At 44.3% G+C, this 16,607-nt stretch overlaps 1 protein-coding gene across 1 annotated transcript in view; it reads right to left on the bottom strand.

The window, feature by feature from the left end:
* The window catches only part of LOC121002567 (solute carrier family 40 member 1-like), a 39,538-nt gene extending 27,070 nt beyond the window's left edge, over positions 1–12,468 (bottom strand). Inside the window, exons 1-3 of the mRNA XM_040434010.1 lie at positions 12,415–12,468; positions 10,727–10,886; positions 7,153–7,268 (exon numbers count right to left, since the gene is read on the bottom strand). Coding sequence (XP_040289944.1) covers positions 7,153–7,268; positions 10,727–10,886; positions 12,415–12,468 — 330 coding nt within the window. The remainder of the gene's footprint in view (positions 1–7,152; positions 7,269–10,726; positions 10,887–12,414) is intronic.
* Positions 12,469–16,607: the final 4,139 nt, after the last annotated feature.

Here is a 16,607-nt window from a genome sequence, read left to right as displayed (position 1 = left end):
GCAACTGGCCAAGTTTGCCCTGGAAAAGCTGTCCTGCCCGGCCAGTAGTGTGGCATCAGAGCAGGTGTTTAGTGCGGTGGGGGCCATATTTACCCCAAGAAGAACTCGCCTGTCCACCCAAAATGTGTAGAGACTTACTTTTGTCAAGATGAATCAGGCGTGGATCAGCCAGGATTTCCACCCACCAATGCCTGATGCATCAGATTAGATCATCCATATCCACACTATGTCACCGTGCCACTCTGTGGTATCATGCTGCTTTTGCTGCCATGTCCACACTATGTCACCAAGCCACTCTGTGGCCTCCTGATGCTGCCATCTCCACACTATGTCACTGTGTCACTTTGTGGCCTCCTGATGCTGCCATGTCCACACTATGTCACCTTGCCACTCTGTGGTATCATGCTGCTGCTGTTGCTGCAATCTCCACACTATGTCACATTGCCACTTTGTAGCCTCCTGATGCTGCCTTGTCCACACTATGTCGCCTTGCCACTCTGTGGTACATGCTGCTGCTGTTGCTGCCATCTCCACACTATGTCACCGTGCCACTCTGTAGCCTCCTGATGCTGCTATGTCCACGCTATGTCACCATGCCACTCTGTGGTATCATGCTGCTGTTGCTGCCATCTCCACACTATGTCACCTTGCCACTCTGTGGCCTCCTGATGCAGACATGTCCACACTATGTCACCATGCCACTCTGTGGTATCATGCTGCTGCTGTTGCTGCCATCTCCACACTATGTCACCGTGCCACTTTGTGGCCTAATCATACTGCTGCTGTCACCTCCACACTTTGTCATTGTGCCACTCTGTGGCCTCCTGATGCTGCCGCCACCTCCAGACTTTGTCATTGTGCCACTTGGTGGTCTCCTCATGCTGCTTCCACCTCACCACTATGTCATAGGGCCACTCTGTAGACTTCTCATGCTGTTACCAACCTCCCCACTCTATGACGGGGTCGTTATTGTCCTTGTTTGGCCTTCTTGAAATCACCATTTATTTAAACTTTCTTCTGATCGGTCAGAAGAATGGAAAAATGAGACGCACAACAGATGCCAGTATCTATATTGAAAAAAACAATCATAAAATCCTTCAATTTTTACATTAGCCATTAGGCCAAAAGTATGTCAAGACTTCCTGCTCTTTGAGAGCAGCTACATGAGCCATAGACACAATGGACAGGAGGGACCCTATTAACTTATACGGGAGAGCTTTCTAGGCATGCTCTGTGACCTGTACAAAAGTCAGGAGGGAGCAGATAAGCTGTTATATCGCCTATTGTGAATGGTGGATTCTGTCTTAGGCTAGATTCACACATGTATCAAAGGAATCCGGCAGAGAACAGCCTGCCAGGTTTCTCTTGATTCAGCATAGCCGGATAGTGCTGCATGCCTGCCGGACCCCATTGACTATAATAGGATGTGGCGGGGATACGGCCCCTCCCTAGTATATATGCCAGGATTCGGCAAGACAAAAACCACTGCATGCAGCAATTTTTGGCTGGCTGAACCCCAGGTGATATACTGGGGAACAGCTGGATCCCCGACACATCCTATCATAGTCAATGGGGTCCAGCGGGCACACAACACTATCCAGGTACACCGGATAAGGAGGACTCTGGAAGGTTTATATTAGCTGGAACAGCCTGCTGGATTTTTTTGACAAATGTTTGAACGTAGTCTTATCTGTACAGAGGTGTTACTTGTCATTGTAATTATGCTTGTGGTGTTAATCATAATGGCTAGTGATGAGCGGGAGGTGCCATATTCAATTACGCGATATTTCGCGAATATTCGATTGAATATTCGTCTTATATTCGTCGAAATCGAATATTCGTCATTATGCTATTTATCACGAATAATATGCGATTTAACTAATCGCGTATTGCGATTTTGTGTATTTTACGAATATTCGCCATATTGCTATATATTCTTGTTTTAGAATATGACGAATATGACGAATATTCTAAAAAAAAAGTTATAGCAATATAGCGAATATTCGTAAAATACACATATAGACTGAAATTTCACTAATGTAGTGCTATAATCAATTTTTTTTGTCAAATTTTGTTTGTCTCTTTCTGAATCAGAAAGAGACAAAAAAAATTTGAAAAAAAAAAGATTCTAGCACTACATTAGTGAAATTTCAGTCTATATGTGTAATTTACGAATATTCGCTATGTTGCTAAATATTCTTGTCTTACAATATGACGAATATTCTAAAAAACAAATATATAGCACTATATCACATATATTCGTTTTTTAGAATATTCTTTTTTCCCCCCCAATTAGTACAGTTATTGCCCTCCTCCCCGACAAGCGTCCCCGTCACCATGGGAACGCCTGGTGGTTAGAATATACCATCGGATCTGAGTTAGATCGTGAAAACTCAGATCCAATGGTATATTCTAACCTCCAGGCGTTCCCATGGTGACAGGGACTCTTGTCGGGGAGGAGTATGCCGAAGGGCAATAATTGTACTAATTGGGGAAAAAAAAAGAATATTGGCCCACAAGCATTTTAAGCAGGAAGGAATCATGTGTTCAGATGGAGAAAATGACGAATATTCGATATAACAATATAGCACTATATTCGCAATATTCGCGAAATATCGAAGTTGCGATATTCGCGATTAATATTCGCTATGCGAATATTCGCGCTCAACACTAATAAAAATGTACCTGTACAGCATAGGAAATCATGACCTATTATTAGATCTAGTGGCCAGTGTGAAAATTGCAGGATTATATACCATTTTTTTAAAATATAGATAATGACACGGGAATTTGAAAAACAAAACCTTGCCTAAAATTCTTTAAAAATATGTTTAAAATAAAAATGTGATTTAAACAATAGACCATTTTCTGATAACACATTCCCTTTTAGTCATCAAAACCCATTCCCACAGGGAAACACTGAAGCAAAGTAATGCCAGGGGCGTAGCTATAGGGGTAGCAGAGGAAGCAGCTGCTTTGGGGCCGACCTTAGAAGGGGCCCACCCAGGAGGACGACTAAAGGATTTCAATGTCAGGGCCCCTCAACAGTATTGTACAATGACATTATATACAGTAACAGTATATACAGTGAAATGACAAAGTATATATGTGTAGGAAATGGACGGAGCAGCTGCCAGGCCTGATCTGAGAGAGTGATCTTGAATAGTCACGGAAATTGGGGTTGCATGGGAAGAGGGGGGTGCAAAGAAGTTGCTGGGGGGCATTCAAAAATTTGCTGTGTGGCCCAGTCATTTCTAGATACGCCACTGAGTAATGCTATGAGTTTTCTGCAAATCAAAGGTGTCAGCCTAGCCATGGCAATAAAGAGGTATGCGACCATTTATTCTTGATTCTCTCTTCTTCCTAGTTATTATCAACGCTCAGGAAATAACCAAAACTGGGGTCAGTGATCTGATGAGCAATCATTTGCTTTGTATCAATGGAGATTAGGAGGAGAAACCGGCAGGAGACCAGGAAGCAATGGAACGGGAGCAGAGAGTGATTGGTAAGTATTGGCTTCATTTTATTATTTGACACAGCGGTGAGCCTTTAAAGAAATCATAGGATTTAATCCTGCAGTCATTGATCAAGAATCAATGAATACAATTTATAAATTGAAATAAAAAATGTATGCATTGAGCTACTCCTAGCACTTCCTCCTCTATTCTTTAATTCTATGAGTGTAGAGCGCTCTGTGTCGCAAAAACGGGGCTTCAACTTTTATATGGATATATTAAAAGTGATGTTGAACCTAAAAACACATACCGTACTTTAAAAGGTAGACATTCACAGAAATTAAAGGGAATTTCCTGGCTGCCCTTTTCTAAAAACCATGCCACATTTGTCCATAGGCATTCTTCCAACTCAGGACACAGATACAGTAGAAATTTGGACAAGCCACAACCGCCCCAGGACTGCGGCACGGCCGCCAGATCCAGGTCGGTTGGAAGGTATGCACAGGTTGTGTGTGGTACTGCATCTCAGCTCCATTTACTACACTGGAGCTACGGCCAGGTTCACATTACCATTTAGCTTTCCGATCTCTTTGGTCTGTCAGAAGAACAGAAAAAAAAAATCCTTTATTTTGAACATCAGTTATGCGCAGTAAGTATCAGTTTGCACTTACAATAACAGATTCACTTTTTTTTTGAGCATCACTTATGATCAGATTGCATCAGTTTCATCAGAGATCAGTTTTTTTTGACGGGATAAAAAGTCCTACATGCACACTCCGTGTCCGTACCGTTTTTTTCATGGTCCACAAAAAAATGGAAATGAATCTGTGTGCATTCCGTTTCCATATTTCCGCAAGGCCGTTCCGTAAAAAAAGATAGAACATGTCCTATTCTTATCCATTTACAATGGCTCTGCAAAAAAAAAAACGGATGCAATACGGACGTCACACTGACCTCATCCATGTTTTGTGGACCGCAAAATACAAACGTTCGTGTGAATGAGCCCTTAGCCGCAGACCCAACCTATGGACAGTTGTGGCACTAAGAAAGCCGCTGTATTTTTCTAATCTTGAAAATCCCTTAAGGCTACCTGCACATGTTGCATATTTGTATGCAGAAAATCTGCATGAAATCCGCACCAAAACCATATAAAACACACACATAAATCCACACTATTTATCACAGTTTTGGTGTGTTTTCTGTTCATTTTTATTTGTTTTGGATTTTCCTTTTTTTTTACACCCCAATTGAAGTCTATGTGGAAAATCACTATATACGGTATAAGGTGCATAATCGCACAAACAGTTGACATGCTGCAGACCTTAAAATCCGCACGGCAAGTCAATTTCCACACATAAAAAATGCCCAAAATAAACATGAGATTTGGCAGATCTCATTCACTTTGCTGGTACTGTATTAGGCCTCTTTCACACTACCGTATGGCTATTTCAGTGTTTTGCGGTCCATTTTTCACGGATCCGTTGTTCCGTTTTTTTTGTTTCCGTTGTGCTTCCGTTCCGTTTTTCCGTATGGCGTATACAGTAATTACATAGAAAAAATTGGGCTGGGCATAACATTTTCAATAGATGGTTCCGCAAAAACGGAACGGATTCGGAAGACATATGGATGTATTTCCGTATGTGTTCCGTTTTTTTTGTGGACCCATTATCTTGAATGGAGCCACGGGACGTGATTTGCGGGCAATAATAGGACATGTTCTATCTTTCAACAGAACAGAGAAACGGAAATACGGAAACGGAATGCATACGGAGTACATTCCGTTTTTTTGCGGAACCATTTAAATGAATGGTTCCGTATACGGACCATATACGGAACGCAAAAAATGGCCCGCAAAACGAAAAAAAAAAAAAACGGTACTGTGAAAAAGGCCTTATGCTGTGGTTTTTCTGCATGAAACTCAGCGTAGAAAAGAAACTAACCTAATCTGCATTGGGTGCAGGCAGGGCCGGTACAAGGCAGGGGCCGAAGGAGCGGGTGCCCTGGGCGCTACCATTTGCGGACAGGAGGGGGGCGCAGGCAGGGCCGCTGATAGGCCAGTACAGCTGGCCCAGTTGTACCGGGCCCGGCTGGCAGGGGGGCCCGGGCTGCCGACTCCCGAGCCATTTTAATTTTTTTGCTGCGCGCTTCTAAAGGTTAAAGGGGCGGGGACTGAGTCAGTGACGTCACGGGGGAAGCCTCTCTGGGCGGCGCTGTAATCGGCTGGTGCGCTGGAGGCCGGGGAGATCCTCCTGCTGCAGTGTTGTTGTGCCGAACGAGCGCTCAGGCTGGTGCTCCGGGGGTAGCGCAAGTTGGAAACGGCAGATCAAAGGGGGTGGATCAGGCTGATGTGCTGATATCGTAGTGGCGATCTCCAGTAACAGCAGGCAGTGTGGGGGCGGCGCTCACTCACTGACGTCACACGCTTCTCCTCCCACTAGGCGGCGCAGGCGCGTGACGTCAGTGAGTGAGCGCTGCCGCCCGCACTTGTTACTGGAGGGTGGAGGGAGGAGGCAGGAGCTGAATGTAAGGTCGGTATGTGTCATCCACAGATCCCCCTCTATAACAGTGCCATCCACAGATCCCCCCATAACAGTGCCATCCACAGATCCCCTCCATAACAGTGCCAGATCCACAGATCCTCTCCATAACAGTGCCATCCACAGATCCCCTCCATAACAGTGCCATCCACAGATCCCCTCCATAACAGTGCCATCCACAGATCCCCTCCATAACAGTGCCATCCACAGATCCCCTCCATAACAGTGCCATCCACAGATCCCCTCCATAACAGTGCCATCCACAGATCCCCTCCATAACAGTGCCATCCACAGATCCCCTCCATAAAAGTGCCATTCACAGATCCCCTCCATAACAGTGCCATTCACAGATCCCCTCCATAACAGCGCCATTCACAGACGACCCCCCAGCGCCATAAATATCACTTGTAGACAAATCTGCATGTTGTTTCAAGGCGGCGTCTGGGGAGGGGCCAAGGGCGGGGCCAGGGGTGTGGCTGAAGGAGGGATCAGGGGGTGGAGCTGAAGGGGGCCCCGTCATGTATGCTGTACGGGGCCCCATGATTTCTATCAGCGGCCCTGGGCGCAGGTGAAGTGCCAGCAGTGTACAGCTTCACTGTACCACATTAGCCAAGCGCCACTTGCTGTACTTGCTGTGCTTGCTGTGCTGAGTGCGCTCCTGCACCCGCCTACACCGTCCACACCAGCCATGTCAGCGCTGCTCCTTCTCTCCCCCTATGAATTTTGTGCCGACTGCGCTCCTGGCTCGGGCTCCCTTTCCTCCTCTGCGTTTCCTCGCCCCCCCCCCCCCATGGAGGATTCATTTGGTTGATACCACCGGCGTGCGCCGTGCGACGTCACGCGGCTCACGCCGGAGGCGAGGTGTGAGGTGAGAGAGGGAGGACTCGCGCAGCCTACAGGGAGATGTGTCGGCGCGTGAAGAACAAGCCACGAGGAGCCTGCCTTCACTAGCTGCTACTCACACACAGACTGTAAATAGTAAGAAAATAATGTAATACAAATAGCAAACTAATTTTTTTCTTAAAAACGGGGGGGGGGGGGGGGGGGGGCGCAGTTTGCCATCTTCGCCCTGGGCACCAAATGGCCTTGTCCCAGCCCTGGGTGCAGGTATCCCTAGACTGTAAATTAAGGCTGGAAAATCACACACCATCCAGACTTACTGTAAGCCAGCCATGCCATATTTGTTCTATTTCATTTTTATAGGAGAATACCAACATCAGGACTATACAGCAAGCGGTGACAGACGAATTCTGAATGAATAGTGATGCATGAGCAACTGAAAAAGCAAAAAGGTGTCATTAACATAAAACTTGCACTAAGAGGATTTACAAGTGCACCTTCATAGTCAGAAGAGAAAATGGTATCCTGCTGAAATTATATTAGAGGTACAGCTTATTTTAGAGCTGTGTCATGTTGCTTTATAGGTTACATTTAGCATGAGCTCCAACACTTATACACTTGCAGAGAGGACCAGTTCTTTTTACAAGTAGCTTTTAACCATCGCAAATTGTTCATTTGAGAAAGTAGATTTCTCTTTCCAAATCTCAGAGGAAAAGCAGGGAATTCTAGTGGTGATATATAACCAGTCCTCACCTTTCCTGTCATTATAGTATAAACTAGTATTGGGGCTCCTCTGGACTTTAGCAATCTAGTGAGCGTGTGGACACGAGGCGCATATCACAACCAGATGTTTAGTACAATCAGATTCATTGTAGGACAACGTGTTTCGGGGTTCAAAGGACCCCTTTTTCAAGTCTGAAGCGCTGCAGCAGGAGAATAAGCTGGAGCACTGCCGCCTGGTCCCTGCACGTGGCGCGTACGATCGGCGGTGTGGTCGATCACACCACACCGCCGATCATACGCGCCATGTGCAGGGACCAGGCGGCAGCGCTCCACCTTATTCTCCTGCTGCAGCGCTTTAGACTTGAAAAAGGGGTCCTTTGAACCCCGAAACGCGTTGTCCTACAATAAATCTGATTGTGCTAAACATCTGGTTGTGATATGCGCCTCGTGTCCACACGCTCACTAGACCGATAAAGTCCAGGGGAGCCCCAATACTAGTTCCAGTGTTCACCTTAACGGCGGCTTGGTCCCCGCCTAAGGTGTTGTCTCGCACACACTCGGCGGCACCAACAAGAAACTTGCTGTTTCCCCAGTTTGCCTTCATTGCGGTTGCACCCAATCCATTGCAACCCAAACAGGTGAGCATAATTTACTCACCTTTATTTGAAGGACACTGTTTTGCTCCTACACACTCACCCTATGAGCGCCTTTCTCTTATTTTGGCCATTTCTTATTATAGTATAAACACTGATAAGCAGGGGGTTCTAGTGGTGATAGACAATCAGTTCTCACCTCTCCTGTCCTTATACTATAAACACTGATAAGCAGGGGGTTCTAGTGGTGATAGACAATCAGTTCTCACCTCTCCTGTCCTTATACTATAAACACTGATAAGCAGGGGGTTCTAGTGGTGATAGACAATCAGTTCTCACCTCTCCTGTCCTTATACTATAAATAGTGATAAGCCGGGGGTTCTAGTGGTGATAAAAAATCAGTTCTCACCTCTTCTGTCCTTATACTATAGTCAGTGATAAGCAGGGGGTTCTAGTGGTGATCGACAATCAGTTCTCACCTCTCCTATCCCTTATACTAGGTATCTTCATGCTGCTCCAAGTCCCTTAGTTACAATGCCTGAATCTGTGCAGCACATGCTCAGTGGTGAAGACCAGAGGAGAAAGCTCACTACTGGTCATGCTTGCAGCCATCTGAGAAGACAGCATTAAAGGGGTTGTTTGGGAATAAGTAACTTTTCGAAAGTACCCACAGCCTGCCTCTGCTATGGAAAGAATCATATTTACCCACTCCCTCTGCTCTGGTCCTGCATGCTAGCTCCCATGTGTCTATCTATCGGTCCGTTGCTTGTTTAACTTGTCCCCAGCACAGGCATGATCATCTGCTCCTCTGCAGCTAATAACTGGCTTCAGCGGAGATGTGTTTCTTGTGGACACGTCACCACTGAATCCATTTATTGGCTGCTGTGAAGCAGATGGTCATTCCCATTCCGGAGAGGGAGTAAATTAATTACGGTAGACACACGGGAGCCAACGAGCAGGACCGGAGCTGTGGATAGCAGGTAGTTATGAATATTTCATGGCAGCACCTGTCAAAATTATTCCCCGACAAATTTTTTATGGCAGAATATAGCAGCTGCATTTTTTTCATGTTTCTTTTATTCCCATTTACACTTGCACATGGTTCTATGCACAGTTTTGCTGAGGACAAATTCATTGATTTCTTAAAATGATAAAGTGTATGAGTGGTTCCTGTTGTTAACTCCTTCCCAACATCCACTGTATATGTATGCCAGATGTCGGATCTTTAAAAATGGCGCCTGCTCTGGGGGCGGAGCAGGCACCATAGCTGCTGGGTGCCTGCTATTTCACACAGAAGACACCCAGGGCTAATGTCTGTGATAGACGTTAATGCCAATCACAAACATTTAACCCCAATTGTAACCATGGCATCTCAGGCGGGTTACAGAAAGGTTTCCCCATATGGCGATCGGGGATGCCGTTATTTCTAATACCCTGGGTCTCTCTGAAGAAACCAATGGTATTAGAGCTGAAGACTGAATTAATCATAATCTACCATGTAAAATCTCAGTAGAATATAAGAAATGCAATCTAAAGATTGCATGTTCAAGACCCCTAAGGTCTAAAAGGTTTAGAAAAAAATAAAAAATAAATAAAAAAAAATTAAAATTCGAATTTTCCCATGATAAAAATAAACAATAATAATAAAAAATATAACGCTTAAATATAAACATATTTTTCCCTTGAGCGCTGTAACGAAAAAAAAAAATTAAATGGCCAATTTGCCATTTTTGGTTGCTATACCTCCCAATTTTTTTTTAATAAGAAGTGATCAAAAAGTCATAACACTTCAAAATGGTATCAATAAAAACTACAGATCACCCCACAAAAAAATGTGCCCTCACACAGCTCCATACACGTAAATATATGTTATAAGTATGTTATAAATATAAGTTATGGGGGTTAGAATATGGCGATGCAAAGAATAAATCATTTTTTTTCTATCAAACTGTCATTCCCCTATCAAAATATCATTGCTATTTCTAAACCATAAAAAATGTCGCCAGGCCAGAATCTCCACATTTTGTAGATTTTTACCCTTGACACATAAGAGCAATGTGCCTGAAGGTGGCGCTGGACGACTTAAAATCATAACTTACTGTCACAGCTTTGTACCTGCTTCGTATGAAAATGTATCCAGTTATCTTACGCACTTATATAGCGCTGACATATTCCGCAACGGAATGTCTGTGGAGTGTGGGAGGAAACCCAGGCAAACACGGGAAGAACATACAAACTCCATACAGATGTTACATAGTTACATAGTTAATACGGTAAAAAAGACATAGGTTCATCAAGTTCAAGCAAGGGATAGGTGAGGACGTGAATCCAAGAAAGTTTTCCTTGGATAGATTAGAACCTAGGACCCCAGTGCTAACCACTGAGCCACCGTGCAGTTTTGTAATTGAAATTTTTTCAATTTATATTAATGCAAATGTAGAAAGAATGCTACAGGTGTTCGTAGCTCTCGTAGTAGTCAGAGTGTCGATGACCACTCTGGGGCTGCGTTCATTGCTTGCATGTAAAATTCATATAAGAACTATAAAAACAGGAATCAAATAAAAAGCATAAAACACACCTTTATTTCTGGGTTTCCTGTCAATCCAGTCACCAATGATGGCTCCGAACACCAGTACAGAACCGGCTACCACTAAGCCAAAAACAGCCGTTAGCAGCAGGTTGTGCCCATAGAGTTCAATGAGGAATACAGAAATGGCAAAATGCCACATGCGGTCCCCCTGAAAAGAATAATGAGGACGCATTCAGTAATAATACATATAGAGGCAGATTTATCAAAGAATTGACTTCATTTTTATGGCATAAAAAAGTGGCAAACTATATCATAAGCCAATTTGCGCTATCATTTGAGAATTTTCTCATCACTTCAAAAAAAGGGCAGAGCTTGGCAGGAAGGGCGGACACAGAACACAACAAATTTACAAAGATATATGGCAGAAACACTCGGTCTGCTCCTTCACAGTGAAGTGAATGGGACGGAGGAGCTGCAATTACTCATGGTCGCTGATGACATTGCACGCACGCTGCATTCTCTTCAAAGAGCTGATCAGCGGAAATGTCGGGTGTCTGACCCCTGCCGATATGATATTGATGACCAATCCTGAGACTAGGCCATCAATATAGGAAACTGGTCAAGCCCTTTAATAAATTCAGCACATTCTTGAGACTCTTGAGACAAGATTGTCCTTGGTTCATCCGTGAATATGTCCGTGAAGAATTTGTGTTCGGTCCATGTGTTTATTTTTTGCCCTCCGTGTGTCATCCGTATTCCATGGACACTGCTCTTTTGAAAATTAATTTCAAGAGCATCTCCTAGCAATGATCTGTGAAACACAGGTGTGATCCATGATCTGACCGCATTTTATTACGGACCCATAGACAATAATAAGCGGGGTGGATCCATAAACACGGACAAAATAAGGCATGCTTCCGTAGTGTAACCCCGGAGCTCTGGACCATGGTAAATCATGGATGTGTGAATACACACATTAAAATCAATGGGTACATGTGCTGTCCTTGAAGAACACGGACAGCACACGTCTGCGAATCACTGACGTCTGAATAAGACCTAATAATGTCAGTGCTGGTAAATCTGCCCCACAGACTTTCTTATTAGTTTTTGCCAAATGAAAGAATCTGATCACAGATTTTATCCTATCATTAAAGTATCTCTTCTCAAAATCTGAAAATTCATCTGATTAAAATCCCACTCATCTATTATATCATTCTCATAGTGGTCTGCAGGGGCCGTCTAGGAGGAACGAGTGGAGGATGGGAGTAGTGGCTCTGGAAAGAATGTGTACACACGGAACACAGTGTCAATCCTTACCGATCCCCTCCTAGGGCCGTGCAGGGCACACCCTTTCTTCCCTCAGGGCAACCCCTGGTGTTAGGGCTCCTGTCTGGTGGTAGCTAAGGTGCCCTTGGTGTTAGGTGTTTTGGCAGGGTGCAAGGCAGAGCAGGACAGGAGTAGTACACCCAACAGTATCAAGACCGCAACATCAGTACACAGTGCAGTTCTTCCTCAATAGCAATGTTTGGGTAGCAGAAATGATGGGGGTTGTTGTACTCCTCTCTTTCTTTCTAAAGTCTCTTTCTCTGCAGAACCTTAGGATGGCAATGAGGTTCTTGGTAGATGTTCTGAAATTCCCAGACTGAGGGGTACAGAATTAAGTGCCAAAGAAGGGTGCGCTGGCAATATTCCCTCTCACAGCGGCAAGGCCTCTATCAGCCTAAAGCTGTCCATACATTTGAGATAATGATCAGCTGCATTGTGGCCGACCAGTCATCCATTGGGATCATTCGTACGAATGATCCCACCAACTAAACTGCCCGACCAGGGAGTCAGTTTTTTAATAAAAACAGACTCTCTGGTGCTTGAGCATAATGCCAAGTGATTGGCTGAAAACAGCCAATCATGCCAGTAACCTGCAGTTTCAGACGATGAACGGCAGAAGTTTTCCAGCACTGTGGATTGCATTTTCGGCAAACAAGAGTCTGCCGTTGGCGTTCGCACTATTTTTTTAAAACCTGATATCTGCCATTCCGGATGACTTTAATCTTATTTGTATGATCATCTTTAAATGTGCAAAGTACCTTACTGACTGACTCCACTGGATGGCCTTGCAGATTCTGGACCTTCTAATTTTCTCTCTCCCTCTCACTCTCTCTCTCTCTCTCTCTCTCTCTGGAGCACTTTGGATAGCTGTAACCTTCTCAAAGATGATGTTTCTCTAGGACTTAGGCCTAGTCCTGAGGAGCAAGCAGACATGTCCTCACAGTAGTACAGCTAGACTGGAACTCCCTCTAACCAGAGGTGGACCCAGGTCCATCTCCTGGCAACCTAAAAGGGGCTGACTCAAGATGTTTAACCCTGACCCATCCATACAATACTACTGAGTAGGCAAATATAGCAAATAAACACATTTCACTTAGCCTCCATTCAGACGTCCGCACTTTGGGTCCGGATCCGTTCCGCAATTATGCGAAACGGGTGCAGACCCATTCATTTTCAATAGGTACAGAAAAGAAGCACCCGCATTTCTAGTCTGCAGCCCCGAACTTCCGGTCCGCGGCTCCGCATAAAAAATAGAACATGTCCTATTCTTGTCTGCAGCTGCGGACAAGAATAGGCATTTCTATTGGGGTGCTGGCGGATCCGCAAAACACTGCGGACGTGTGAATGGACCCTAAACCAGATAATAATATAACAATTAACCATTTGTAGTTACCCTGTTCTGGGATAATGCAGGTCCAGGAATATACATACTAGCTGAAGGACCTGTCTTCGCTCGGGTATATTTAATCTATTTCATTTCATGTTTGCGTGTGTTGTTAAAAGAAATCAACAGTATCCACTATAACAGTGACATCTACAGCACCCCGCCCCCTTAACAGTGACCTCCACAGCCCCCCACCCTTTAACACTGCCCCCCGCCACAGTACCCTGTCCCTTAAAATTGGACCTCCACAGCAGCCCACCCCCCTTGACTTTGACCTTTACAGCAGCCTTCCCCTTTAACAGTGACTTTCACAGCATACCACCCCCATGACAGTGACCTGCACAGGGGCCCGCCCCCTTAACAGTGGCCTTTACAGCAATCTGCCCCTTAACACTGATCTCCATAGCGGACCATCCCCTTAAATGTGACCTCCACAGCAGTCTGCCCCTAGGGTGACCAGAGGTCCAGTTTTAGGCCGGACAGTCCGGCTGTCAGACTCCATGTCCTCCGTCTGGTGCAGGACCTGGACGGACACAGGAATGTCCTTTTGATCAGCTCACTCTCATAAAGCAGCACTGTGCTGTCTGAGTGTGAGCTGCAGGAAGAAAGTCACCCTCCCTCCCACCCCTGCAGCTGACAGAAGTTGTTTTTTAACTTCATTTTTTCAATCCCTGTCGGCTAAGAAGTGGGAGGGGACGTGACCAAACCAGAACAGGGCGTGGCTTAGTAGGACCTGGGGGCGTGTCTGGGCTCCTTCCTGTAAGAGTGACGCCCCTCTGGGCACCTTACTGTCTCATTTGCATACCAAATAAACTAGATTTTCAGAGGATAAAAACATCTATTACTGGAACAAAGGCACATCTTGAAATAAGGTACTAAGTGCTATTAGGCCATGGCTTTACTTCAATAGCGATTATACTGGTGACAGATTTCCTTTAAAGCTGACCTACAGCAGTGAAAATAAATGGCTGGGTTGTTATGGAAACCTGGTGTAAAACTGTATGTGGAGGATGGAGGACCTGGGAGCTTCTATTGACTGATAAGGGTCATGTGACCAAGCTTCTATTGGCTAATGCATTTTTTGGGAATATCTCAGGAACGGTAAAAGCTTCCCGGACACCTGATGTACCTGTGTGCCAAATTTCGTGATTGTAAATGCGTCGGTGCGGATTCCTTTAGCGGACATACATACACACACACATACACTCAGCTTTATATACAGGGAGTGCAGAATTATTAGGCAAGTTGTATTTTTGAGGATTAATTTTATTATTGAACAACAACCATGTTCTCAATGAACCCAAAAAACTCATTAATATCAAAGCTGAATATTTTTGGAAGTAGTTTTTAGTTTGTTTTTAGTTTTAGCTATTTTAGGGGGATATCTGTGTGTGCAGGTGACTATTACTGTGCATAATTATTAGGCAACTTAACAAAAAACAAATATATACCCATTTCAATTATTTATTTTTACCAGTGAAACCAATATAACATCTCAACATTCACAAATATACATTTCTGACATTCAAAAACAAAACAAAAACAAATCAGTGACCAATATAGCCACCTTTCTTTGCCTGGACACTCAAAAGCCTGCCATCCATGGATTCTGTCAGTGTTTTGATCTGTTCACCATCAACATTGCGTGCAGCAGCAACCACAGCCTCCCAGACACTGTTCAGAGAGGTGTACTGTTTTCCCTCCTTGTAAATCTCACATTTGATGATGGACCACAGGTTCTCAATGGGGTTCAGATCAGGTGAACAAGGAGGCCATGTCATTAGATTTTCTTCTTTTATACCCTTTCTTGCCAGCCACACTGTGGAGTACTTGGACGCATGTGATGGAGCATTGTCCTGCATGAAAATCATGTTTTTCTTGAAGGATGCAGACTTCTTCCTGTACCACTGCTTGGAGAAGGTGTCTTCCAGAAACTGGCAGTAGGACTGGGAGTTGAGCTTGACTCCATCCTCAACCCGAAAAGGCCCCACAAGCTCATCTTTGATGATACCAGCCCAAACCAGTGCTCCACCTCTACCTTGCTGGCGTCTGAGTCGTACTGGAGCTCTCTGCCCTTTACCAATCCAGCCACGGGCCCATCCATCTGGCCCATCAAGACTCACTCTCATTTCATCAGTCCATAAAACCTTAGAAAAATCAGTCTTGAGATATTTCTTGGCCCAGTCTTGACGTTTCAGCTTGTGTGTCTTGTTCAGTGGTGGTCGTCTTTCAGCCTTTCTTACCTTGGCCATGTCTCTGAGTATTGCACACCTTGTGCTTTTGGGCACTCCAGTGATGTTGCAGCTCTGAAATATGGCCAAACTGGTGGCAAGTGGCATCTTGGCAGCTGCACGCTTGACTTTTCTCAGTTCATGGGCAGTTATTTTGCGCCTTGGTTTTTCCACACGCTTCTTGCGACCCTGTTGACTATTTTGAATGAAACGCTTGATTGTTCGATGATCACGCTTCAGAAGCTTTGCAATTTTAAGAGTGCTGCATCCCTCTGCAAGATATCTCACTATTTTTGACTTTTCTGAGCCTGTCAAGTCCTTCTTTTGACCCATTTTGCCAAAGGAAAGGAAGTTGCCTAATAATTATGCACACCTGATATAGGGTGTTGATGTCATTAGACCACACCCCTTCTCATTACAGAGATGCACATCACCTAATATGCTTAATTGGTAGTAGGCTTTCGAGCCTATACAGCTTGGAGCAAGACAACATGCAGAAAGAGGATGATGTGGTCAAAATACTCATTTGCCTAATAATTCTGCACGCAGTGTATTAGATTTTTTTTCCCCTTTTTTTTTTTTTTTTTATCATTCTGTAAATGTATCAAGTTTTTATATTAATAAACTAGTTTTATCATTGCAATCGACTGTTTCCTGCATGACCCCAGATATTGAGTGCCGATTTAAACCTGCTTATCCATATATATACATATACACAGTATATATATACAGTGGGGGAAATAATTATTTGACCCCTTACTGATTTTGTAAGTTTGTCCAATGACAAAGAAATGAAAAGTCTCAGAACAGTATCATTTCAATGGTAGGTTTATTGTAACAGTGGCAGATAGCACATCAAAAGGAAAATCGAAAAAAAAACTTTAAATAAAAGATAGCAACTGATTTGCATTTCATTGAGTGAAATAAGTATTTGAACCCCTACCAACCATTAAGAGTTCTGGCTCCCACAGAGTGGTTAGACACTTCT

This window comes from Bufo bufo, chromosome 5 (genome assembly GCF_905171765.1).
Source record: "Bufo bufo chromosome 5, aBufBuf1.1, whole genome shotgun sequence".
Taxonomy (NCBI): Eukaryota; Metazoa; Chordata; class Amphibia; order Anura; family Bufonidae; genus Bufo; species Bufo bufo.
The sequence above is the reverse complement of the archived record's forward strand: the minus strand, read 5'-3'. Positions and strand labels throughout refer to the sequence as shown.